At 70.1% G+C, this 24,926-nt stretch overlaps 1 protein-coding gene across 2 annotated transcripts; it reads left to right on the top strand.

Annotated features, from left to right (window-relative positions):
* Nucleotides 1–1,070: 1,070 nt before the first annotated feature.
* On the top strand, nt 1,071–24,807 carry KCNH2 (potassium voltage-gated channel subfamily H member 2). Of its 2 annotated transcripts, XM_063418283.1 has the most exons (16): nt 1,071–1,223; nt 2,341–2,571; nt 5,650–5,814; nt 6,125–6,592; nt 7,100–7,314; nt 15,631–16,056; nt 16,657–16,811; nt 16,950–17,035; nt 19,565–19,764; nt 20,083–20,335; nt 20,803–20,996; nt 21,391–21,490; nt 21,572–21,817; nt 22,413–22,590; nt 23,001–23,163; nt 23,471–24,807. In XM_063418283.1, exons 1-16 carry the CDS (start codon nt 1,148–1,150, stop codon nt 23,630–23,632), a joined length of 3,318 nt encoding a protein of 1,105 aa, XP_063274353.1. In that variant the 5' UTR covers nt 1,071–1,147; the 3' UTR covers nt 23,633–24,807. The 2 variants fall into 2 exon arrangements, with proteins under 2 accessions (XP_063274353.1, XP_063274343.1); XM_063418273.1 differs by having other exon boundaries at nt 16,657–17,035.
* Nucleotides 24,808–24,926: the final 119 nt, after the last annotated feature.

The following is a 24,926-nucleotide window of genomic DNA, read 5'->3' as shown; positions in this document are numbered from 1 at the left end:
GTCCCGGTGTCCCGGTAACCCAGTGTCCCCATGTGCCCTTGTCCTCATGTCCAGGTGTCGTCATGTCCCAGTATTCCCATGTGTCCCCACGTCCCAGTGTTCCTGTGTTCTTGGGTCCCGGTGTCCCCAGGTGTCCATGCCCCCGTGTCCCCGTGTCCCTGTGTCCCACCTGCCCGGCCGTGTGGCCTCGCTGCACAGGGGGGGTGGCACCGGGGTGTCCCCCCGTGTCGGGGGTCGGTCGGGGGTGCTGCGGGGATCCCGGGAAGGGGGCGTGGCCAGGCGGGTGTGGGCGGGTCTGGGGGCGGGGCCGGGCCGGGGCGGGGCCAAGGGGCGCGGCGGGCGCCCCCGGGCGGGGCGGGGCGGGGGTCCCCGGGCCCCCCCGCGGCCATTGGCTGCGCCCGCGCTGGCCCCGCCCCGGGCCCGCTGTCAACACGCAGCGCCCGCCGCGCCCGCCGGGCCGGGCCGAGCGCACCGACCCGCCCGAACCGAGCCGAACCGGGCCGGACCGAGCCCAGCCCGCCCGAGCCGGGCCGCGCCCGCCCCAGCCCAGCCGAACGGGGCCGGACCGAGCCGAGCCCCGCCGAACACGGTGAAGCCGAGCACAGCCGAACCCAGCCCAGCCGAACCGCTCCGAACCCGGCCGAACCCGCCCGAGCTCAGCCGAACCGGGCCGGGCCGAGCTGACCCAGCCGACCCGACCCGACCCGATCCGAAGCGGGCCGAACCCCGCCGAACCGAACCGGCCGAGCGCAGCCGAGCCCAGCTCAGCGCAGCCGTTCCGAACGGAGCCGAACCGTTCCGACCTGTTCCGAGCGGCGCCGAGCGCGCGGGGCGGGGGCTCGGTCCCCCCCGGCCGCTCCGTGACTAAATAAGGCCGATGGCGCGGCGCGCACCGGGCGGGTAGCGCGGGGGGGCTCGGCCCCGCCGCCCCTCCGGCTCCCCGCCCCGGCCCCCCCGGCCCCGCAGCTCCGCACCGGGGCGGGCGGGGTCCGGCCCCGCGGCCCCGGGCCGGGGAGGGCCCCCCCGGTCCCCCGGCCCCCCCGGCGCGGCGCCGTCCTTGGCTCAAGGGCAGCGGGACCCCCCGCGGCGCGGGCCCCCCCGGCCCCGGCCCCCCCGCCCCGCCGGCGCTGCCCATGGGCCCGGCACGATGCCGGTGCGGCGGGGGCACGTCGCCCCCCAGAACACCTTCCTGGACACCATCATCCGCAAGTTCGAGGGGCAGAGTGAGTGGGGGGCGCCGGGGGCGGGGGGAGCCGGGGGGACCCGGGGCGGGACCCAGGGGGCCCGAGGGGGAGCCCCGCGGGGGGAGTGCCCGGGGAGGGGACTGGGAGACACCGAGGAATACCAGCGGTGGGAGGGAGTGAGGGGACTGTGGCCCTGGGTGGGTTTGGGGTGACAGGGACAAGCCCAGCTGGGAGGGACGCTGCTCTCCCTGGCGTCCAGGAGCCCCCAGCTCGAGGTGGGATTGGGGTGATGGGAATGGGGTGATAGGGACGAGCCTGGTCAGTGGGGAATTACTGCCCACCCTGTCCTTCAGCAGCCCCTTTCTCTCCCTGGGGCTTCCCCACAGTCCCTGAGGTGTGGAGTCTCCCCCACTAGCCCAGGCTGCTGCAGGACTGGGGGTTCCACCTGGCCTGTGCCCCCCCACCGCACTGCCCAGCAGCTGGTGCAGGGAGACCTGGCAGAATGGAGGGTTGAACAGGGACTGAACAGTCTGGGGGACTGAACAGTCTGGGGGTTCCCAGCACTTCTCTGGGGTCCCCGAGCATCCCCCAGACTGAGACAGGGCAGTGATGTGGGGGGAATGCCGCCCCATGGGTTGGGCTGGGGGGTGTCACCCTGCAGGGGGACAGGCTGTGGTCGGGGGGTCTGGCCTGGCTGAGCCGCTGCTCTCAGGGTGTAGTGATGGGGGGGATCCCAGGGTCCCCATGGTCCCCGTGGTGTCCCTAAGGGGGCTCTGCAGTTGTGGGGCTTTCCATGGTGATGAGTCCCTGCACTGCTCGGGGTCCCAGAGGCCCTGCTGCTGTGGGGTCCCTGTTGTGGGGTCCCTGTGAGGTGTCTGTGGTGGTTGGGTCCCTGCAGTGCTGGGTGGTTATGGGGTTATGGGGTCCCTGTGACGGTGCAATCCCAACAGTTCTGGAGTCCCCATGGTGGTGACGCCACCAGCTTAGGGGGTCTCTGGGGAGCGAGCAGGATGACTCATGAAGTTCTCGTTCCTGGGAAACCCAGAGCCATGGATGGCTGGATGGATGGAGGGATGGAGGGATGGAGAGGAGGCTCCTCATGGGCTGCAGGGCCCGGGGTGCTCTGGCCTGACCCGCCCATCCCATCTCCCACCAGGCCGCAAGTTCATCATCGGGAACGCGCGTGTGGAGAACTGCGCCGTGATCTACTGCAACGAGGGGTTCTGCCGGCTCTGCGGGTACTCGCGGGCCGAGGTGATGCAGCAGCCCAGCACCTGCGACTTCCTGCACGGGCCCCGCACGCAGCGCCGCGCCGCCGCGCAGATCGCCCAGGCGCTGCTGGGCGCCGAGGAGCGCAAGGTGGAGATCTGCTTCTACCGCAAGGATGGTACGGACCCCGCGCGGGCAGGGACAGCGGGGACAGGGGGACAGCAGGCTTGGGGACAGACCTGGGTGGCAGGAGCTGTTGGCACAGGTGGGAGCCCAAGGGCTCTGCCACCCGCGGGGGTTCGCAGCGCTCTCCAGAGCCGTGATGGCTCCCAGCAGGCTGCGAGCCTGGCTCTGGTGGCTCCAGACTGGCCCCTGCGAGTCCTCAACCCTTCCTGGTGCCGTGGTGGCCCCAGGGAGCCACGTGTGGGCCCAGGGCTGTGGGGTGCAGTGATCCCCACAGAGGGTGATGGCGGATGCAGGGGCGCTGTGTCACCTGGAGCAGGGACAAGGAGGAGTGGGCTGAGCTGGCATCGGGTGCCACAGTGCCGCCATCGCTGTGGGGGTGTGGAATGACCGTGCAGGTGACATCCCGGGGGCCCCTGTGCCCCGCAGAGCTGGCTCCCCGCGTTGGTAGTGCTGCTGTTTCCCCTCGCCGTGGCCTCGTGCCAGTGCCAGGTGTCCCGGCTGTCACCACAGCTGTCCCAGCTCTGGGCACACGGCCCCGGTTCCGGTGCTGGAGTAAACAAAGCCGGTGCCAGCTGCCGGCGTGGCCACAGCGCCACACAGAGCCACCGTGGCCTCAGGAGCCCTGGGAGGCGGGCTGGGGCCAGAGGCACCACTCGTGCCCTGGGACCCTCGTCCTGCTGCCGTGCCTGGCGTGCCCCAGTGCCCTTTGCGCTGTGCAGTGGCAGGGGCTGTGGGACACTGTGGGAGCCTGTGTCGAGCCCTCGTTAGGGTGACACTGATTAGCCTGCCAGGTGCCACCGGCTGTGCCAGAGGGGTGGGGGAAATGAGGCTCCTTCCTGGGGCCTTCCTTGGGTCCCCAGAGACCCCCACACCCTAGCGGTGTGGGGTCTCACCCCTTACCAGCCCTTGAGTGCTGCCAGGGAGAGGTGGCACAGGGGGTTCCCAGAAGTGATGAGGGGTTCCAGCCTCTGCCAGCCCTTGGAAGCTTCTGTGAGGCCCATGGGGAAGTGTGGTGAGGGCTCTGGGGGTGCTGTGGGACAGGGGCAGTCCGTGGGGACCGGCTGTCCCCTGGGATAAGGGGCGGGACCCTTGGCAGGGTTAGCCCCGGACCTGGGCTGTCCTGCTCCCACTGATGGGCGCCTTGGCCGGAGGCTGCTGCGGTGGGTGCTGGCCCCGGGGGCTGCAGTGGTGCCACCCCGGTGTCTCCTCCCCATCCCACCATGCTGGTGCTACCAGCCCCTGTGAGGCTGGCATGGGGGGTACTGGGGGGGTTCCCACTGCACAGGGACCCCCAGGCACTGTGGGGCAGGGACCTTGTTGCCAGTGGCTCCGGCATCCCCGGTGCTCCTGGTGTCGCTGCCGTTCCACGGGCGCCCTCGGGATCGTGTTGTGGTGCCAACTGCCCCCCTGCAGCCCCCACCCCGAGCCCCTGGCGTGTCCCAGTCCCCAGTGCTGTGTCCTGGTCCCTGGAGCCACGGTGGAGCCGCGGTGGAGCCGTGGTGGAGCCGTGGAGCCGCCGCGCCGCCGCCGCTGCTGCAACCATTTGTCTTTGCGACGTGTTGTTTATGGTGCCGGGGACGCGGGGAGGTCACAACGCCCGTGGGGCACCTGTGTCCCCTTAGGGACACCCCAGGGACCCCGGGCTGGATGGGGGACAGGGAGGGGTCCCCAACTGCTGCTGTGGCCTTTGGGGTCCCCCTGTGTGGGGCCCCCGGTGTTGGTGCAGGGCCAAGGGCCCGGAGGAGCGAGAGTGGGGCCTTGTCACTGAGACACTGCGGGGTGTGGGGGTGTCCCCTGTGCCACAGGGGTGTCCCCAGCCTGGCTGCAAGCCTGGGGGTGCAGGGCTGCGGGTCCCAGGGCAGTGGCTGCGGTGGGGGATGCGGGGATGAGGGGCAGGGGGGGTCCCCCCTGCTTTGGGAGTCCTGGTGCCCCCTGGCAGTCACAGGGGGCGGGTCCTGGGGGTGCAGTGTGGGGGTGCAGGGCGGATTTGGGGCACAGCTCTGGAGGTGGGAGGTGAACTTAGGGTGAGGGGGGCAAGGGGGGCAGGTCCTGTTGCAGTGCAGGCTGCAGCTCTGCCTCTGCGGTGCCCCCATTGCCCCCACCCCAGAGGTGCCCCCATTTCTTCTGCTGCCCCCTGCACCTCTGGGTCCCCCCATCGCCCCCGCCCCGGGACCAGCCCCCCTCAGGCAGCTGGACTGAGAGGGCCAGAGCTCTCGGCCCGAGGGCCCTGGATTCCCGCGGGGGTGGATGAAGCCAGCGATGGCAGTGGCCTCGTGTCAGTGGCACTAATCCCCTCGGGCGGTGGCTCGGCGAGGACCCCACGGAAGGCTGGGGCCACCCTGAGCCACCCGGTGCTGGCCCCCAGCCCACGGCCCCACGTGCGTCAGGGAATCCCCCCGCCGCGGGCACGGGCACAGGGACGGTGCCAGCTGGCACCCGCCGTGCCAGGCTGCCGGGCCCGGCGCCAGCCGGGGGGACACCGCCGGGGGGGACTCGCTGCTTTGGCGTCACCCACGTGTCCCCCTGGCGTCATCGACGCGTGTCCCCCCCCGGGGTCCCCTTAGGGTGAGGGGTGCCGGGGGGAGCAGGGTGCCCCCCCCCATCCCCCAGAGGTTGCCCCGGGCTGCCCTGACCACCCCGGCTCCCCCCGCCCCAGCTGTGGCACCGGATTAACGCCACAGCTGTTAACGAGTTCTGAGCGGCTTAACCCTGCCCGGCACCCCCAGAGCCCCGTGCCCCCCCGGCCCGCTGCCCACGCACAGACATGCTCACGACACTTGGGGGGAGAAAGGGGACACCCCCACCCCTCCGTGCCTCAGTTTCCCCCTGTGGAGCAGCTGCAGAGGGGCTGTGTGGTGGAGTCGGTGTTCAGGGGGGCAGACGGGGGTGATCCCCAGGGTGGGGGGCAGGAGGGAACATCCCCAGGAGTGGGTCCCTGGGAGGTTCAGGGGAGGAGGGGGTGCCCAGCAGGGACAGGGGCAGTGTCTCCCTGGGTGTTTGGAGCCAGACAGGGGTGCCCTCCCAGGTGGGGGTGCCATCCCCCCATGTCACTGTCCCCCCCTCCCCACAGGCAGCTCCTTCCCGTGCATGGTGGACGTGGTGCCAGTGAAGAACGAGGATGGCACCGTCATCATGTTCATCCTCAACTTCGAGGCCGTGAGGGAGCCTGAGCCCGGGGAGGCCCCGACCCCCAGCACCAACCACTGGGTCACCCCGGCCCCCTGGGGCCCTGCAGGTATGGGGGGACAGGGACACCAGGTCACCTCCAGGTGGCACAGGGACAGGGGGTCACACCCTCCTGCTGGGTTCCTGCAGGGGGAGTGGGGTCAGTGCCACCGGGCTGGTGTCAGCCCATGTCCTGCTGACCCCATGACCCAGGTGCTGCTATAGGGCACGTGGGGAGAGCGGGCAGTGCCATGGGGAGGGGGGTCAGACCCTGCTCCTGACCCCAGCCCTGACTGCCAGCATGCAGCTGATCCCCTGGCTGAGGCAGCACCGTGGTGGGGATTTGGGGCTGGACCCTGACCCCAGTCCTGTCCCCCCAGGTCGCAGCCGGTCCCTGCGGCTGAAGCTGCTGGCGCTCACGGGCAGCCGGCAGTCGCTGCCCCCGGAGCCGCCGGAGCCGCCGGACGTGGTGGTGGTGGACCCGGGGGTCATGGACCCGCTGGCCATGGACCTGGCCCTGCCTGCCAGTGACTCCGGCCCTGAGGACGCCTCATCCTCGCTGGAGCCTGGGGCTGGGGACCGTCCTGAGGACGAGGCGGCGCTGATGGGGGACACCGAGCCGCCGGTGACGCAGTCGTCCCCGCGGGCAGAGCGCCTGGCGCTGGCCTTTGCCAACCACAGCCTGGCCAGGAGCCGGTCCCGGGAGCGCCGGTCGCGGGAGAGCCTCCGCAGCCTGCGCCGGGCGTCGTCGGTCGATGACATCGAGGCCATGAAGGGTGACGGGGACAAGCGCTGCCACGGCCGCCACGCCAGTGCCGGCGCTGGCCTGCACCGCGGCTCCAGCACCGGTACGGCCATCGGTTCTGGGGACATTGGGGCAGCCACAGCTGGGGACCCTGGTGACCCCCATCCCCTGCCTCAAAGCAGCGCCTGGGGCTAGCAGGGAACCCCCCATCCACCACCAAGACCCTCCAAGCCCCTCCCGCAGCCCCCTCAGGCACACTGAGCCACAGCGTGGAATCACCCTGGGAATCACCTCGGGGATCACCTCGTTGGCCCCAGAGCTCGTTAAGCGTATTAAGATAAGAGACAATTATTATAATGATATTAAAGGTAACTGAGAGCAGCTCTGCAGGTGGCACACGGCTGGGGGCCTCCCCCTGCCCCGGGGCTCCACATTCCCTGAAACTGCTGTGGGACCCCAACCCTGGGAGCTGTGGGACCCCCCCAGGGACCATGGGACCCCTGCCCCAGAGCCCCGGGAGGCTGTGGGAGCTGCCCTGGGGGTGCAGGGTCTGTGAGCCGCGGTGGCAGTGCCCCGCTGTGGGGCCCGCGGTGACGCCGTGTCCCCGCAGGCGCGGTGGCCGCCGTGCGCAGCGCGCTGCTCAACTCCACGTCGGACTCGGACCTGGCGCGGTTCCGGGCCATCGGCCGCATCCCCCAGATCACCCTCAACTTCATGGACCTGCAGCCCGGGGGGCTCCTGGCCCCGCCCCCGGCCCCCCGCCCCATCATCGCCCCCACCAAACTGCGCGACCGCACGCACAACGTCACCGAGAAGGTCACGCAGGTGAGACCCGGACCGGGACAGGTCACACAGGTGACACAGGTGACACCCTGGGGGCTGTGGAGGGCCCCAGGCTGGGCAGGGCTGAGCTGACTGGGGGGTGCTGGGGGTGCCAGGGGGTGCCAGAGGTGGCCTGTGGGGCAGAGAGGGTTGTACCGAGGCGTCCCGGCAGATTCGGTGATGATGTGGCCAGGCTGTGCCAGGATGGCCGAGCAGTGACAAAGTGTCTGAGCAGTGACAAGATGTCCAGGCAGTGCTGGAGGGGATGTACGGTGCTGGAGGTGGCCGAGCGGTGCCAAAGTGTCCGGGTGATGCCAGAAGCATCCAGGTGGTGCCAAAGTGACCCGGTTGTGCTGGAGGCAGCCGGGCAGTGCCAAGGTGGCTCGGTGGTGCTGGGGGGTCTGGCCCAAAACTGGCCGAGGGTTCGTGACCACGGTATTCAGGTGAAGTGGGTGCCGTGGCCGGGGGCAGTCGGGACCGGGACAGTCCCCAGGGGGCTCCCAGCGAGATGCAGGAGGCGCCCCCCGGCCGGATGCCGCGTCGCCCCCCGGCCCGGTGCCGCGGCGCCCCCCGGCCCGGTGCCGCGGCGCCCCCCGGCCCGGTGCCGCGGCGCCCCCCGGCCCGGTGCCGCGGCGCCCCCCGGCCCGGTGCCGCGGCGCCCCCCGGCCCGGTGCCGTGCCTGGCGGGTGCCTGGCACTGGCGGCGGCCGCTAATCCGCGGCCCGTTGTGTAACCGCCATCTGCCGCGGGAGCAGGAGGCGCCGCTTAATTACACCCTGATTTCCCTCCGCTAATGATCCGGGGGGGGGCCGGCGGCCCCGGGCATCCCCGGAGGGCTGTGCGGGATGGGGACCCGCTGCCTGTCCCGCCCCGCGGTGTCCCCGGGCCTCCCGCGCGGCCCCGGCCGGGGCTGTCCCCGGGGTCCCCGGCAGCTGGCGGGGACGGAGCGGCCCCGGCGCATCTGCCCGAGCCCCGGGGGTCCCCCGGGCCCGCACCTGCCCGCACACGTGAGGGAGCCCCGTGGGGAGCACCGGCCCCTCCTGGAGCTCCGGGCCCTGCTGCCGGGGCTCCGGGCGCTCCCCGTGCTGGTGCTGGAGCAGCCGCAGGGCCCTCAGTGGGGTGGGGGGACCCTCGATGGGGTGGCACCCCCCTCCCTCCGCATCCCCGACCCCTGCAGATCCTCACGGGATCTCTTGATTGCCTCGGCCGTGATTAATTGTGCCGCCAGGGGTGACGCTGCGCTCCCCTGGCCCCGCCGTTGCCACGGGGGCCATGAGGGGCCACGGGGGAACCGGCTGCGATCACCGGGGCGGGCTCTGCCCCCCGGCACTGGCGAGGGGGTCTCGGGGTGCCCCGGCTGTGCAGTCGGGCAGAACCGGGGACACGGACACGAGGGACGCGGGAGCCGGGGGCGTGGGGGTGTCCCCGGCTCGGGCACGGCGAAGCCTCTCGGGCCGGTGGCGCTGGGGGACAGGGTGTCCCTGGAGCGGCTCCGTGATTCACCCGCAGGGCCGGGGCCAAGCGCCCGTCCGTGTCACCGTGCCCTGGGTGACAATGACCAGTGACAGGGCCCTGGTGGAGCTGGGGTGGCCGTGGCATCCCACGGCTCACGCGACCCTCGGCGACTCCTGGTCTGTTCTGGAGGGGATCCCTGGGTGGGGCAGGATAGGGCTGGGCGACCCCACACCCACTCAGGGTGTGTGGGGACCCGGCGGTGCCACCAGCCGGGGCGGGTCACCGGGGTCACATCACTGGCTCTTGGGGGCGGGTTGGGGACACCAAGGACCCCCATTGCCGGGACGAGTCCTGCCGGTCCCGGCCCCGCTGGCGCCGGCTGGGTGGGCGAGGGCGCTGCCCGCCAGGTCCCTCTCCTTGGCGCTGGGGGTGCTCGGAGGGGCCGGGCGGGGCGCAGCCGTGGGGCACTGCCAGGGCTGGGCAGTGGCCAGGGACATGGGGACACCGGGAGCCGTGAATCAGCCGGGGCTGCCAGGGCCAGCTCACCGCTACCGTCACTGTCCCTGTCCCCGTCACTGTCCTTGTCCCCACCATCGCTGTCCCCGTTCCCGTCATCACCCCCGTGCCCATCCCGCCGCTGACAGCGCTGCGCGAGTCACACTTGGGGGATCCCTTCTGGGGCGTGGGGGCTGCAGGCGCCAGCTGGCAGCGGGAAGGGGTGGCAGAGGAGCAGGCAGAGGAGACGCGGCTTCCGCGGGCCCCGTGCCCCACCTCGCCCCGGTGTCCCCGCGGGGCCGTTCCCGGGCGCTCCCGGTCCCTCCTCCGGGGAGTGGCGACGGCTGGAGCCGGGGGGGCCCGGCGGGGGGCGAGCGGCGGGGGGGACTCGGGGGGTCCCGCCCCGCTCCATCTGCCGCGCGCAGGGCCGGGGGGCGGCGGGGGGGCGCGGGGACCCCCGGAGCGCGGCCATGGCCCCGGCGCGGCGCGACAGCGGCGACCGCCCCGACGGGGAGCGGCGGGACCGGGTCCGGCGGGCCGTGCGGGTGTCCAGCCTGGTGGCACAGGAGGTACGGGGGGCCGGGGGAGCATCGCGGCGGTGCGGGGGGCACGGGGAGACCGGGCGGGCCCGGGGGTCGCGGGGTCCTCACCGAGAGGGAAATGGGACGCTCGGTTCGGACCCGGGCTCGGGGTCCCGGCGGCGTCCCCGCGCCGGCATGGGCGAAACGGACCGGGGGGCGGGGGGGCACCAGGGGGATCTGGGGGCTCTGGGGGGTCACTGGGGGGATCTGGGGGTTTTGGGGAGGGGTTCCCCGCTGGGGGAACGGGGTCCCACTGTCCTTTCCCTGTGCACGGGCACAGCTCCCCGGGGGTGTCCCCTTGCCGCGGTGGAGGGGAGGGGGCGGTGGGGACAGCGGTGGTCGCGGCAGGCGGCGCTGAGAGGCACCGGGGGGCGCTGAGAGGCACCGGGGGGGATGTGAGAGGCACCGGGGGGCGCTGAGGGTCCCCCGCGGAGGGAGCGGGGTCCCGCTGTCGTCCCGCAGCACGCGGGCACAGGGACCCGGGGGTGTCCCCATGCCGAGAGGGGGGGAAGGGGGCGGGCACCGGGCTCGTGGCCAGAGTGTTTGGATGGGTCTGGTGGTCCCGGGACTTTCGCGGGGGGGGGTCTCCCCCCCCGGCGGGAACGGGAACCCGCGATTTATCCTGCCATGGGTGGGTGTGGGGGTCCCGGGGGTGTCCCCACGCCGGGATGGGAGACACTGAGCGGGGGGATGGCACTGGGGGTCGCAGATGGCTGCGGGGGGGCTGGGGGGCCCGGGGGGGCCTGGAGTCTTCCCAGCTTGGGGAGGTGCCTCCTGTGGCTCACCCACCATCAGTGGGTGCGGGGTACCGGGGGTGCCCCCCGCTTGGAGTAGGGGGGGCACTGGTGGTCGTGGTGGGTGACTCTGGGGGTCCAGGGGCATCTGGGGGCCCCTGGTGCCCTCCGGGGGTTGGGGGCCACAATCCCCGATGGGTCCCCACTGCCCACCCAGTGCCGTGGCCAGGCCCAGTGCTGTGTGCAGCTGTGCCATGGTGGCTTGTGCTGTGGCCAGATGTGGTCTCTGCTTTGTCCCAGGTGTCCCCAGTGTGTCCCAGGTGTCCTCGTAGCCCTTGCCAGTGGCCCGTGGCTTTGGGGTGGGTGTGGGCCAGTGCCAGCGTCACCATGTAGGGGTCGGAGCTGGGGCGGGCGCACCGCCCCCCAGGGACGTCACCCCATCCCACAGGGACGTCACCCTGTCACGGGGCTTGTCCCCCACCGTGCCACGGGTGCCACAGGCAGCGGGTGCCACTGTCGCTGCCCGCGCAGGGTGGCCCTGTGTCCCCTGTGCCCATGTCGGGGGGTCCCGAGGGTGCTGCGACACCGCAGCTCAGCGCCGTGAGTACCCCGATGCCACCCTGGGGGACAGCAGTGCGGGCAGGGGGAGAGTGGGGGGTTCCCCAGCGTCGGGGTGTCTGTACTGTTGGGGTGTCTCCTGTGTCGGGGTGTCCCCACAGTGGCCTGGTGTCACCTGGTTGATAGGCGGTGCTGCCCCGGTGGTGACCACGCTGGGTGACACCTGCAAGGTGACAGGGATGTCATGGGGGGTCCATGTCTGCCTGGCTGGAGGTGTCCCCGGGGGTCCCAGCGTCTCAGGGTCAGTGACAAGGTGGGTGTCAGTGTTCAGTGAGATCTGGGGGTCTTAGACCCTGCTGGGGCATTGGGTGGGTGCCAGGGCCTGTGTCAGGGCAGGTGTGGGGTACCCAGGCAGGTGTGGGGTACCCAGACAGGTGTGGGGTACCTGCCAGGGTGAGTGTTGGGTGCCTGTGGGTGCTGGGGCAGGATCTGGGGCTCTGTGGCTGTGGGGCACCTCCTGGGGCCGGTGTTGGGGGTCTGGCACCGTAGGGTACCTGCCGGAGCAGGGGTGGGGGTCCCTGCCGGGTGCTGGGGGCCTGCTGGGGGCCACGGGCAGGGAGGCCAGGACCGGGCAGTGACAGAGGGGGTGTCAGTGCACCGGGGGGTGCAGGGGTAAATCAGGGTGTTGTGGGGGCTGTCTGTGCCCGGGGGTGCCGGGCCTGTCCCGGTATTTGGGGTGCGCCGTGGGCGCAGGTGTCTGGGTCGCGGCAGGTGCGGCGCCGGGTGTCCCGGGGGGGGCGGGGGGTGGCGGTGTCACCGCAGGTGTCGGGGACGCGTCACCAGGGCGGGACGTGTCGTCGAGTGTTGCTGAACGTGTCACCGGCACCGCCGCCATCTGTGTCACCGTGACTGACGGGTGTCGGGCCGGGGGGTGGCACCGAGCCCGGGGGGCGTCGGGATGTGGCCGCACATCGGCCCTGTCCTGACACAGGCGCCAGGGGTGGGGGTCCCACCTGTGCCTGGGGGGAGGGGAGGTGTCCCCGACCTCTCCTCATGGCACCCCCGAGCCCTGCTGGCACGGGGGGCCGGGGGGCTGAGGGCTGTCCCCGTGGCTGGGGGACATGCTGGGCTGGGGGCTGGAGCCCCCACGGACGAGGGTCACCCCTGCGTGTCCCCCCGAGTGTGCGAGGGGCTGGCAGAGGCAGGGGGATGCCAGGACAGACCCTCGCCCCTCGCTGGCCCCCGGGGACTGGCACAGGCTGCACTGGGGGTGTATTTGGGGGCATTGACAGGTGTATCTGTGGGACTGATGCGCTGGGGGTGTATTTTGGGGGGTTTGACAGGTGTATCTGTGGGGCTGATGCGCTGGGGGTGTATTTTGGGGGGTTTGACAGGTGTATCTGTGGGGCTGATGCGCTGGGGGTGTATTTTGGGGGGTTTGACAGGTGTATCTGTGGGGCTGATGCGTTGAGGGTGTATTTTGGGGGGCTGTGACTGGGTGGGGTCGTGGCATTCTCCTGTGCCATCCACCCCTCCCCAGTTTCCTGTGGGGCTGGGGGTCCCCAGTTAGGGGTCACGGGGTGGGGGGCGAGTCCAGGTGGGGTCTGGGTCCCCCCCAGTCCCCGGGGGCCACACGGGTCGGGGAAGGAGCGGGTGGGGGGCCCGGGGTCTCTCCCCATAGACGGCGGGACCCCTGTGCCCCTGGGGCCTTCTGCCGGCCCCGGACCCCCGCCCCCTCCGCCGCGGGCCGGGATTTGTCCCACTTTGCCGTGGCAGCTGCGATAAATTTAGCGGCAGGAGCGGCTGGTGGCTGGAGCCGCCCCCGGCCCCGCGGCCCCCCCGCCCCTCCACCCCCGCTCACACCGCGGCCAGGGGGGCTGCGGGGGCTGGGACCCCCGCCAGAACCCCCCTGGGGACACCCCCGGCCTCCTGCCACCCCCCGTGTCCCCAGGGCCCCCGTGGCACCCGTCACACCCCCAGGGGAACGCGCTTGGCACACGTGGGGGGTGTTGGGGTGCAGCCCCCCGGAAGGGGGTGGGAACTGGGACCCCCTGCTCACAGGCCACGTGTGTCCTCGTCCCTCTGTCACACGGCGCGTGGGGACACGGGTGGCATCGGGAATCCCCCGCGTGGGGGTGGCGGCTGTGACGCAGGAGCTGCCGTGTGTCCCAGTGCTGTCATCGCGTGTCACCGTGTGTCCCAGCACTGTCACCACGTGTCTCAGCGCCATCACCGTGTGTCCCAGTGCCATCACTGCGTGTCCCTGGCACTGTGTGCCTCTGCCGCTGTGTGTCACCGCATGTCCTGGCACTGTGTGCCCGTGTCACCGCATGTCACTGCGTGTCCCAGTGCCATCACCTTGTGCCCCAGCAGTGTCACCGTGTGTTCCCAGCCCTGCATATCCCATCACCGTATGGCTGTTCCCACTGCCCCGCAGGCCACCGAGGCCACCGAGCACCTGGGGACAGAGGTGACAGGGCCTGTGTCCCGGGAGGGGCTGTGGCAGTGGGGGCCATGTTTTGGCTGCAGTAGCAGGATGGGAACCACATCCCAGCCTGTGGGCACTGCATGGGTGGGGGGACGTCTCCGGCATGTCCCCGGCGTGTCCCCGGTGTGTCCCCCGCGTGTCCCTGCCGTGTGTGCTGACAGGGTGTGTGGCCCTGGCTCCCTGCTCATTGCCTCTCCCCCCCCCGACACCTGGAGCAGGTGTTGGCGCCCTTGGGGTGCCCGGGTGCCCTCAGGGGTCGGGACAGGTCCCACCCCGGGCTGTGTCGCCCGCGGTCCCTGCAGCCACCCGGCGTCCCCGCTGTGGCGTGTCGCGGCGTGTCGCGGCGTGTCGCGGCGTGTCGCGGCGTGCGGGGAGGCCGGGGGTGCTGGGGGGCCGGGCGGGCTGCCCTGGCCGTGGCCGTGGCAGCAGCAGCGGAGCAGCCTGGGAAAAATTTCCGCCCCAATAATTCCTGTCTGCTCTGGCGGAGCGCGGCTGGCGCGCCACGCCGGGGGTCCCCGCCGCCACCGAGGGTCCCCGCCGCCACCGAGGGTCCCCGCCGCCACCGAGGGTCCCCGCTGCTGCCGGGGCTCCCGGGGCACACAATGGGCGCCGGGCCGGGGTGCGGGGGTCCCTGGCACGCACGGGCCGGCGGGGGCTGACCCCTGCCGCCCCCCCCGAGGATGCTGCCCGCGCTCCTGCAGCTGCTGCAGGAGTTCCCGGGTGCCTCCCCTGCGCGCCCCCCGCCCGGGCCGCCCCCCGGGCCCTGCCCCATGCTCAGGGTGCCCCTCTGCAGCGCCTGCCTGGGGCTCCGCCGCGATGGCACCGGGCACGGACAGGAGGAGAAGGTACCGGTACCGCCCCCCCTGCACCCGGGGGCTGGCCAGGGGGGCGGGGGTGCCGCACGGGGGGCACTGTGCCCACCCTGACCTGGCGGTGGCTGTGGGGCCTCAGGCTGTGTCCTGTGTCAGGCTGTTCGGGAGGGTTTGGGGGTTACATAAAGCTCTGGCTCTGCATGATGGGGTCACCCCGGCCCCCAGTGGTGCCCTCGGGGTTGGGGGGCTGATGGGGCGGGGGGGGGATAGTACCCATCCCCTCCCTGTGGTGCAGCAGATGGAGCCCCACGATGGGCATGGAGGGACAAGGGGACCCCCAGGGGGTGCAGGGGGACCGTGACCCCTGCAGGGCAGAAGGGAGGCTGTGACCCCTGTGGGGCACAGGATGGGGGGGCCATGGGTCACCCCTGTCACCTCTCACCCTTGTCGTGGGTCTGCGTGTGGTGATGGACTCTGTGGACCACCCCCCAGACACCCCCAAAGATGACCAAGGCTCTGCAAGGGTCCCTGAGGTTCTGCAAGGGCTCTGGGGAGTGTGGAGGGGTCTGTGCGCCCCAGGCCCAAATGCCAGGGGGGCCGTGCCTGGGATGGCCACGGCTGGGGGGCAGCGAGTTGGGGTACAGGTCGGCATGGTGTCTGTGGGTGTTTGGGGTGGGAACGGCCCTGGAGGTGTCTCTGGGGCAGGAGGAGGTTGTGGGGCAGCTCTGTGGTGTGGGGGGGCTTTGTCCTCCCTGTGCCCTCCAGCTGTTCCCTTAGCACCCCTGGTCACACGTGGGGGTGTTCCTGCACCCCCTCATCGCCTCTGCTGGGGTCCCTCTGCACCCCCCAGAGTCACAGAACCGTTGGCTTTGGGAAGTCAGGCCCAGTGTTGACCCAACGCCCCTCACCCACGTCCCCACCTCTCCCCAGGCCGGGGATCTGAGCCCTGCAGCTCCCCCTGCAGCCCCCCACATACCCTTCCTTGCCCATGCTGGGGTCCCACCTCATCTCAGAGAGTCACAGAACTGCTGAGGTTGTAAAGGACCCCTCAAACCGTTGGGTCCAGCCCTGACCCACCATGGCCAAGGCCACCAACCCACGTCCCCAGGCACCACAGTGGCTGGGGTTGGGGTCGGAGGGGCTGAATGCTGTGGGGTGTCGGGGTGCAGGGCCGACCCCGCGTCTCCCCTGCCCCAGGTGCTGTCCCTGGGTGCCGATGTGCTCCCCGAGTACAAGCTGCAGGCGCCGCGCATCCACCGCTGGACCATCCTGCACTACAGCCCCTTCAAGGCCGTGTGGGACTGGCTGATCCTGCTGCTGGTCATCTACACCGCCATCTTCACCCCCTACTCGGCCGCCTTCCTGCTCAGCGACTCCGAGGAGGCCCAGCGCCACCACTGCGGCTACTCCTGCAGCCCCCTCAACGTCGTGGACCTCATCGTGGACATCATGTTCATCATCGACATCCTCATCAACTTCCGCACCACCTACGTCAACTCCAACGAGGAGGTGGTGAGCCACCCCGCCAAGATCGCCATCCACTACTTCAAGGGCTGGTTCCTCATCGACATGGTGGCCGCCATCCCCTTCGACCTGCTCATCTTCGGCTCCGGCTCCGAGGAGGTGACGCGGGGGCTCAGGGTGTGCTGGTGCCAGCGGAGCCATGCGCTGCTGGGCACTGCTGTGGTGGTGCTGGGGGTTCTGTTTGGGGGTCCCGGTGCTGGAGTGGGGGTGCTGTTCCCTGGGTGTTGGGTCCTCCCGTGGGGAGTGCCTGGGGGTCCCACATGCACTGCCGGGACACCACCAGTGCCCCTGATGTCCTTCCCAGACTGCCTTTGCTGTGGGTGGGATACTGGGAGCACTGGGGCTGATACGGGCAGAGGGGACAGGGGCTCAGGGCTCCCTCTGCCCTACCAGGGATCCGTGGGAGTTCTCTGCCACTGCTGTCCCACCCGGTGATCCCCCCTTCCTCCCTCCCCACACACCTGGGGGCACCTGGAGCATGGGGAGGCTCCCAGATTGGAGGTGCCTGGCTTGGGGCAGGGACCCCCCACCCTCCTGGGGCTCTGAGGGTGTCTCTCCACTGCCGGCCCCCCCTTTTTCCCGTCCCCTGGACGATGATGCTGGCGGGGCTGCCAATGTGGGGAGGGAGGATGGAGCGCCCCTCGCGCTCCTGTGGGTCCCGGGGTACCCCCACCCCCGTGACCCTCCCTGCTCCCCCAGACCACGACGCTGATCGGGCTGCTGAAGACGGCGCGGCTGCTGCGGCTGGTGCGCGTGGCGCGGAAGCTGGACCGGTACTCGGAGTACGGCGCGGCCGTGCTCTTCCTGCTCATGTGCACCTTCGCCCTCATCGCGCACTGGCTGGCCTGCATCTGGTACGCCATCGGCAACGTGGAGGGGCAGCGCACGGGCTGGCTGCACGCGCTGGGACAGCAGATCGGCAAGCCCCTCAACGGCAGCTTCGGGCCCTCCATCAAGGACAAGTACGTCACCGCCCTCTACTTCACCTTCAGCAGCCTCACCAGCGTCGGCTTCGGCAACGTGTCCCCCAACACCAACTCGGAGAAGATCTTCTCCATCTGCGTCATGCTCATCGGATGTGAGTGACCGGGGGCGGGAGGGCCCTGCGGCTGTGGGGAGCTGTGTGCGTGTGTGTGCACCTGTGTGTGTGTGTGTGTGCACCTGTGTGTGTGTGTGTGTGCACCTGTGTGTGTGCACCTGTGTGTGTGTGTGTGTGTGTGTGTGTGCACCTGTGTGTGTGTGCACCTGTGTGTGTGTGTGTGTGCACCTGTGTGTGTGTGTGCGCACCTGTGTGCGTGTGTGTGCACCTGTGTGCGTGTGTGTGCACCTGTGTGTGTGTGTGTGCACCTGTGCATGTGTGTGTGTGCACCTGTGTGTGTGCACCTGTGTGTGTGTGTGTGCACCTGTGTGTGTGTGTGTGTGTGCACCTGTGTGTGTGTGTGTGCGTGTGTGTGCACCTCTGTGTGTGTGTGTGCACTTGTGCATGTGTGTGTGTGCACCTGTGTGTGTGCACCTGTGTGTGTGTGTGTGCACCTGTGTGTGTGTGTGTGCACCTGTGTGCGTGTGTGTGCACCTGTGTGTGTGTGTGTGCACCTGTGCATGTGTGTGTGTGCACCTGTGTGTGCACCTGTGTGTGTGTGTGTGCACCTGTGTGTGTGTGTGTGCACCTGTGTGTGTGTGTGTGTGCACCTCTGTGTGTGTGTGTGTGTGCACCTGTGTGCGTGTGCACACCCCTGTGTGAGTGTGCACCTGTGTGTGTGTGTGCACCTGTGTGTGTGTGTGTGTGCACCTGTGTGTGTGTGTGTGTGTGCACCTGTGTGTGTGTGCGTGTGTGTGCACCTGTGTGTGTGTGTGTGCACCTGTGTGTGTGCACCTGTGTGCGTGTGTGTGCACCTGTGTGCGTGTGTGTGCACCTGTGTGCGTGTGTGTGCACCTGTGTGTGTGTGTGTGCACCTGTGCATGTGTGTGTGTGCACCTGTGTGTGTGCACCTGTGTGTGTGTGTGTGTGCACCTGTGTGTGTGTGTGTGCACCTGTGTGTGTGTGTGTGTGTGCACCTCTGTGTGTGTGTGTGTGTGTGCACCTGTGTGCGTGTGCACACCCCTGTGTGAGTGTGCACCTGTGTGTGTGTGTGTGTGTGCACCTGTGTGTGTGTGTGCACCTGTGTGTCCGTGCACACCCCTGCGTGAGTATGTGCGCACCCCTGTGTGAGTGTGCACCCATGTGTGTATGTGTGTGTGTGTGTCCACACCTGTGTGTGTGTCCACACCTGTGTGTGTGTGTCCACACCTGTGTACGTGCGCGCACCCCTGTGTGAGTGTGCATGTGTGCATACCCCTGTGTGAGTGTGCACCTGTGTGTGTATGTGTGTGTGTGTGTGTCCACACCTGTGTGTGTGTGTCCACACCTGTGTGCGTGCGCACACCCCTGTGTGAGTGTGCGTGTGTGCACACCCCTGTGTGAGTGTGCACCTGTGTGTGCACCCCCTGTGTGTGTGCACCCCCCCTGTGTGCATCCAGGCGTGTGTGCCCCGGGGGCTCGGGGGGCAGCCTGGCCCCCAGCCCCAGCTCCCAGAGAATTTTCTCCGTCTGCCTCGTGTTTGTGGGATGTGAGTGACCGTGGGGTGTGAGCGCCTGTGTGTGTGTGCAGAGCTGTGTGAGTGTGTGACACACTCATGGGGGTGTGTGACACCTGGACCTGTACCCACACACGGTGGGGCTGTCGAAGCACCCCCAGGCTCAGTGTGGGGCCAGCCCTGTTTGACACCTTTGCTCCAGGGATCGGGGGCACCTTGTGGCCTGTCCTCAGGAGACACAGGCGGGTGGGGTGTGGCTCTGCTGGGGGACAGGAGGCTCTGCAGAGGGACATCCATGGGCAGGGGACACCTGTGGGTCACACCAGCCCCATGGAACACCCCAGGCTGTGCAGAGGGGCTGGAAACCTGGAGAGGCCCTGGGGGTGCTGGACACGAGCCCAGGGGTGCCCAGGTGGGCAAGAGGCCGATGGCAGAGGTGGATGGATTTTAAAACCCTGTGGATGTGGCACTTGGGGACATGGTCAGTGGTGGCCTCGGCAGTTCTTGGGGACGGGTGGGCTTAGGCGTCGGAGAATTCCCCTGATGACAGGATCTTGGTGGCTCTTGGCACCACCGTGACAATGATGCCATGACAATGGAAACCCTCACAGTCATGGGGATCTGGTGACAGTGGGAGCTCTGTGCTCATGGGCACCGCTGTGACCGTGGGCACTCCAGTGATGGTGGGGACCCTCCCGTGATGGTGGGAACTCCTGTGCTGGTGGGAACCCCCGTGACAAGGGGCACTCTGTGGTGGTGGGGACCCCCAGTGACAATGGGGACCCCCAGTGACAATGGGCACCCTCCATGATGATGGGTACCCCACACTACAGCCCTGGCAGCAGTGGGGGTTTGGGGGGGTTTGGGGGTGCAGCCCCCCAGCACTGCTGTACTGCAGCATCTTTGGAACACCTGGGCCACCACCCGGTGCTGGTACCCGGGAACACGGGGACCCTGCACTGCCAGCCCGGGGGGTGGCAGGGGAGGTTTGGGGGGTTTGGGGGTGCAGAGCCCCTCTGACGCTGCCCCCCCAGCGCTGATGTACGCCAGCATCTTCGGGAACGTGTCTGCCATCATCCAGCGGCTGTACTCCGGCACGGCGCGCTACCACACGCAGATGCTGCGCGTGCGCGAGTTCATCCGCTTCCACCAGATCCCCAACCCGCTGCGCCAGCGCCTCGAGGAGTACTTCCAGCACGCCTGGTCCTACACCAACGGCATCGACATGAACGCGGTGAGAGCCGGCTCCCTGAGCCCCCCGTGGGACCCCCGAGCCCCCCGTGGGACCCCCGAATCCCCCGTGGGACCCCCGAATCCCCCATGGGACCCCTGAACCTCCCATGGGACCCCTGAACCCTCCATGGGACCCCTGAACCCCATGTGGGACCCCTGAACCCCCCATGACCCTCAGCCCCCCCTCAGGGAGTGTTTCCAGCACACTCGGTCCTACACCAGCGGTGGGGCCCACTGGGACCCCTAAAACCTGCCACACCCCCAACCCCTGGGGCCCCCCGATCCCCTGTGCCCCCCTGTGACCGCCGGTGTCCCCCAGGTGCTGAAGGGGTTCCCCGAGTGCCTGCAGGCCGACATCTGCCTGCACCTGAACCGCAGCCTGCTGCAGAACTGCGCCCCGTTCCGGGGGGCCACCAAGGGCTGCCTGCGGGCGCTGGCCATGAAGTTCAAGACCACGCACGCGCCCCCCGGGGACACCCTGGTGCACGCCGGGGACGTGCTCACCGCGCTCTACTTCATCTCCCGCGGCTCCATCGAGATCCTGCGCGGCGACGTCGTCGTCGCCATCCTGGGTGAGCCCCCAGCCGCCACCCGGGGTCCCGCAGTGCCCCCGCCCGGGCTCCTGTGGTGTCCTGGGGTCACCCATGTCCTGGAGCCCCCGGTGACACCCCGGCTGCCTCCCGAGGGATCCTCCCATGCTGGGGCTCCCCAGTGCTGGGGGAGCCGCATACCGACCCCCGCCTCTTGGGGACCCCCCGGGACCCCCTAGTCCTGTGCACAACCTGAGTGTCCCCCCGGTGACACCCCGGCTCCCAGGGGTGCCAAGTGACTCCTACGCCTCCCGGAGCCCCCCCAGCTTTGGGGTCACCTTGAGAGCCCCCGGGGGTTCCCCCAGCCCTGGTGCCCTGATGTGAGCCCCCCCTCCCCTCCGGGTACCCCCCCAGTTCCCCCGGTCAGGAGGACACCTTTGGGAGCTGCTGCACCCCCAGGGGTGGCCGGGGCAGTGCAGGGACCCCCCGTGACCCCCCTGCGCCCCCAGGTAAGAACGACACGTTCGGGGAGCCGCTGCACCTGCACGCCCGGCCCGGGAAGTCGCGGGCGGACGTCCGGGCGCTCACCTACTGCGACCTGCACAAGATCCTGCGTGAGGACCTGCTCGAGGTGCTGGACATGTACCCCGAGTTCTCCGACCGCTTCTGGGGCACCCTCGAGATCACCTTCAACCTGCGCGACGTGAGTGGGGCTGCAGACTGGGAGCGGCTGAGCAAGCTGGGAGGTCCTGGAAGATTGGTGGTCCTGGACAGAAAAGGGCCTTCCAAGGAAGCTGGGGCGGGGGGTTCTGACAAATTTGGAGGGTCCTGAGCAAACTGGGAGTCTTGAGGAAACTGGAGGAGTTCAGAGCAGGTTGAGGGGTTTCAAGCAGTCTTAAGGGATTCTGAACCAGCCAGGAGGGCCCTGAGAAAGGTTTGGGGGTCCTGAGCAGGTTGGGGGGGTTCTGTGCAATTTTGGGTGGGGGTTCCTGAGCAAGGGAGGGGGCGCTGAGCAAATTGCGAGGGTCTGAGAGATCTGAGCAAGCTGGAGGGGCCCCGCAGCCCCCCAACTCTGCCCCCCAACTGTGTCCCCGCAGACCAACATGATCCCCGGCTCCCCGGGCAGTGACGAGCTGGACGGAGGCTTCTCCCGGCTCCGGCGCCGCAAGCTCTCCTTCCGCCGGCGCCCCGAGAAAGGTGGGGGCCGGGGGGCCGGGACCCCCGGGGGTGACCCCAGGCTCTCGGGGACCCAGCCTGACCCCAGCCTGTCCCCTGCAGAGGCCCCCAGCCCCGCGGAGTCCCGGGCGCTGCGGGGGGACGGCGGGGGGGGCCAAGCCCCCGGAGCCCCCCGAGGCCCGGCCGAGTGGGACGCCCCCAGCCCCTCCAGCTGCGGCTCCAGTGACGAGGAGGAGCCCCCCGCGCCCCCTCCGGGGGCCACCGCGCTGTCCCCGTTCCGCAGTGCCCCCCCGGCTGCCCCCGAGCCCGAGGAGCGTGAGGGCAGCGATGTGTGCAACCCCCTCTCAGGTGGGTCGGGGGCAAGGGTCAGGGTGGGCCCTTGCTCCCCTCCTCACTCGGGGCTCAGAGGATGCCCCAAATCCCTGTCACTGCTGTCCCCAGCCCTACCCCAACGCCCATCCCCTGTCCAGCACCTGCCCCTGCTCCCCTGTGCCCCCCTCAGCTGGGGTTGGGGGGCCCCCCATTCCTTCCCTGCCCACTCAGGGTCCTGCAGACCCCAAAATCTGCAGCAACCCCTCACTCCCCAGCCCCTGCACCCCCATCTCACACTGCACCCCTGCAGCCCTCTCAGGTGAAAGTGGGGATGGGGTGGGGGTTCCCCACTCCTGCTCCCCTCACTCAGGGTCCTACAGCCCCCCCAAACCTTAAACCCCCCCATTCCCAGCCCTCCCCCAGCAAATGCCCCTGCACACCCTCAGATGGGGATAGAGGTCTCTGGTTGGGCAGGGGGGCTCCAAATCTTCCACTCCCTATTTAGGGCTGTAGAGCCCCCCCAAAAGCCCCAGCCCCCCTCCCCACCCCTCCTCCAGTCCCCTGAATCCCCCTCCAGCCTCTCCCCTCACTTAACCCCCCCTCAAACCCATTCACCCCCCTCCTTTTCCAGGCGCCTTCTCGGGGGTCTCCAACATCTTCAGTTTCTGGGGTGACACCCGGGGCCGCCAGTACCAGGAGCTCCCCCGTTGTTCCCACGGGGCCCCCCCAAATCCCCCCCCGACCCTGACCCGCCGCCAGCGCTCCGACCTGGAATCCCGCTTGGATCTGCTCCAAAAACAGCTCAACAGGTGAATCTGGGGGGCTCAGGTGGCACCTGTGGGGGGCTTAGTGGGACCCCATGGAAGCCCCCCCATTGCCAAGGGGTCTGGAGAACCTTGGGCAGAAAAAGAAGGAGGGGGAAATCCCCCACTCCAAACTGAGCCCCCCATCCCACCGGAGAGATGGGTGGGATGATGGGTGGGACGGGCAGGTGCTGGGGGTCCTGGGGGGCTCGGGGAGGGCTGGGGCTGGCAGGGGTTTGGGGGGTCGGTAGAGCCCTGACTGGGGAGGGGAATGGGAGACCCCTCACGCCAACCTGAATCCCCCCCATTCCCGCTGAGGTGGGTGCAGGGGCAGGTGCTGGGGGTCCGAGGGGGCGCTGGGGGTGGGGATGGGGGTCCCGCATCTCATCCTGTCCTGGCCGCGCTCCCACTCTCAGGCTGGAGTCCCGGCTGAGCACGGACATCTCCTCCATCGTGCACCTGCTGCAGCGCCAGGTGCTGGTGCCCCCCGCCTACAGCGCCGTCACCTCCCCGCACCAGCCCCCCGCGGGGCCGCTGCCCCCCACCCTGCCCATCACCCCCATCCGGCCGCTCGCTCAGGTGAGGGACCCGGGGGGCTCCTGGGCTGGGGCTGCTCCCCTGTCAGACTCTGTGGGTTGGGGTCACCCCTGAGGCCCCCAGGCGGGGGCTGTGCCTGGTTTGGGGTTCATCACTTTGCCTTCCTGTCCATCGTGGGTTGGGGTCACCCCTGAGCCCCCCACATTTGGGGTACGCCCTCCCGTGCCTGTCGCCGTGTCCTCCAGCCCCTCTGTGCACGGGGGTCACCCACTGGGGGTGCCGGTAGTGGGGGTAGGGGGCACCCCCAGCCCCTGGTGCCCCCTCCCCTCACCGACCCCCTGTTCCGCAGGTCCCGCGCCCCCCGCGCGCCCCGGACCCCCCGGACGTGGTGCTGCTGCTGGAGCCGCCCCCGCCGCGGCGCCGCTCCCTGCCCGGGGCGCTGCCCCCCCCCGCGGGGACCCCCCCGGGGACCCCCCCGCTCCAGAGACACTGCTCCGACCCCGGCAGCTAATGGGAGCGCCGGGGCGCGGCGGGACCCCCGGAGCCCCGGGACCCCCGACCCCGGAACGCGGGACCCCCAGAGCCCTCGGACCCCAGGATGTGGGACCCCTGGAGTCCTGAGACCCCTGACCCCGGAGTGTGGGACCCCTGGACCCCGGCACGTGGGACCCCTCGTCCGGCAGCCCTGGATGCCACAGCCCGGGACCCCCGGAGTCACAGGATCCCTGGCTCTGGACCATGGGACCCCCTGGAAGTCCTGGAGCCCTGGGATCCCCAACCCCGGAATGTGGGACCCCCAGAGTCCTCGGAGCCCTGGAACCTGGGACCCCTGGGACCCCCGGAGCCCAGCACGTGGGACCCCCGGAGCTGCAGGACCCTGTCCCCAGCATGTGGGACCCCCAAAGGCCAGGACGTGGGACACCCAGAGCCCTGGGACCCCTGACCCCCGAAGGTGGGGACGTAGAACGCCCGGCCCCGGGGCCCTGGGATCCCCAGAGCCCTCCCGGGCCCTGGCCTGCCGGGGCTCCGGCGCTGCCCCATGGACACTGCCCTCCGTGCCGGCGGCCGGGAGGGAACTTGGGGCCACCGGGACCCCCCCCGTTTTCCCGCCTCGTCCTGGGGCCCCCTGCCCTGGACTGCCAGACTGTGCTGCTCTTCCTCCTCCTCCTCCCTCTCCTCCTCCTCCTCCCGGGGCGGCGGGGGGGTGCACAGGTGTGTGTGTGTGCACAGGTGTGCACGAGTGTGTCCCCGGGTCCTGTCCCCAGGACGTCACGTGTGTGTCGGGGGGTCCCGCTGCGCTGGGACACACGTGTTGCCCCCCGTCTGTGTGTGCGTGTCCCCGCCGTGTCCCCCCGCCAGGACCCCCCGTCCCGTGTTCCCGGGGCGGGGCCTGGCGGGTCCGTGTGTGCCCCCCGTGTTCCCGCGGCGTCCCGGCCGAGGGAGGGGTCGGGAAGCTCCGTGTGCCCCTTCCCGTCTGCCCGGGCCGTGCGTCCCCCGAGCCCCCGGGCGCCCCCCTGCACAGCCGGGTGTCACACGGCGGTGTCACCCCACGCACAGGGAGGGGGGCGCAGGGCTCGGGGGGCTGCCGCTGCCCGGCCACCCCGTAGCGTGTGCTGTGTTTGTCCCATGTCACCCCTGCATGTCACCCCTGCGTAGGTGCCCCCAATAAACCAGACAGAGACCCCCGCTCTGTGCGTCACCTCCTGGGAGCTGGCGGGAGGGAAAATGACCTCGGATGTCACCGTGAGTAAACATTGTGACAGCTGGGACTGGCTGGGGCATCCTGGTGGCCTCAGCATTGGCAG

Source organism: Prinia subflava, chromosome 1 (genome assembly GCF_021018805.1).
Source record: "Prinia subflava isolate CZ2003 ecotype Zambia chromosome 1, Cam_Psub_1.2, whole genome shotgun sequence".
Taxonomy (NCBI): domain Eukaryota; kingdom Metazoa; phylum Chordata; class Aves; order Passeriformes; family Cisticolidae; genus Prinia; species Prinia subflava.
This window is presented reverse-complemented; position numbering and strand designations above follow the sequence as displayed.

Bases quoted from the DNA above. Each gene is read 5' to 3' on its own strand.
- KCNH2 (XM_063418273.1), top strand. From the start codon at position 1,148: ATGCCGGTGCGGCGGGGGCACGTCGCCCCCCAGAACACCTTCCTGGAC. The intron at 17,036-19,564 runs GTGAGTGACCGG...CTGCCCCCCCAG, and splicing joins CTGCGTCATGCTCATCGGAT to CGCTGATGTACGCCAGCATC. The intron at 21,818-22,412 runs GTGGGTCGGGGG...CTCCTTTTCCAG, and splicing joins TGTGTGCAACCCCCTCTCAG to GCGCCTTCTCGGGGGTCTCC.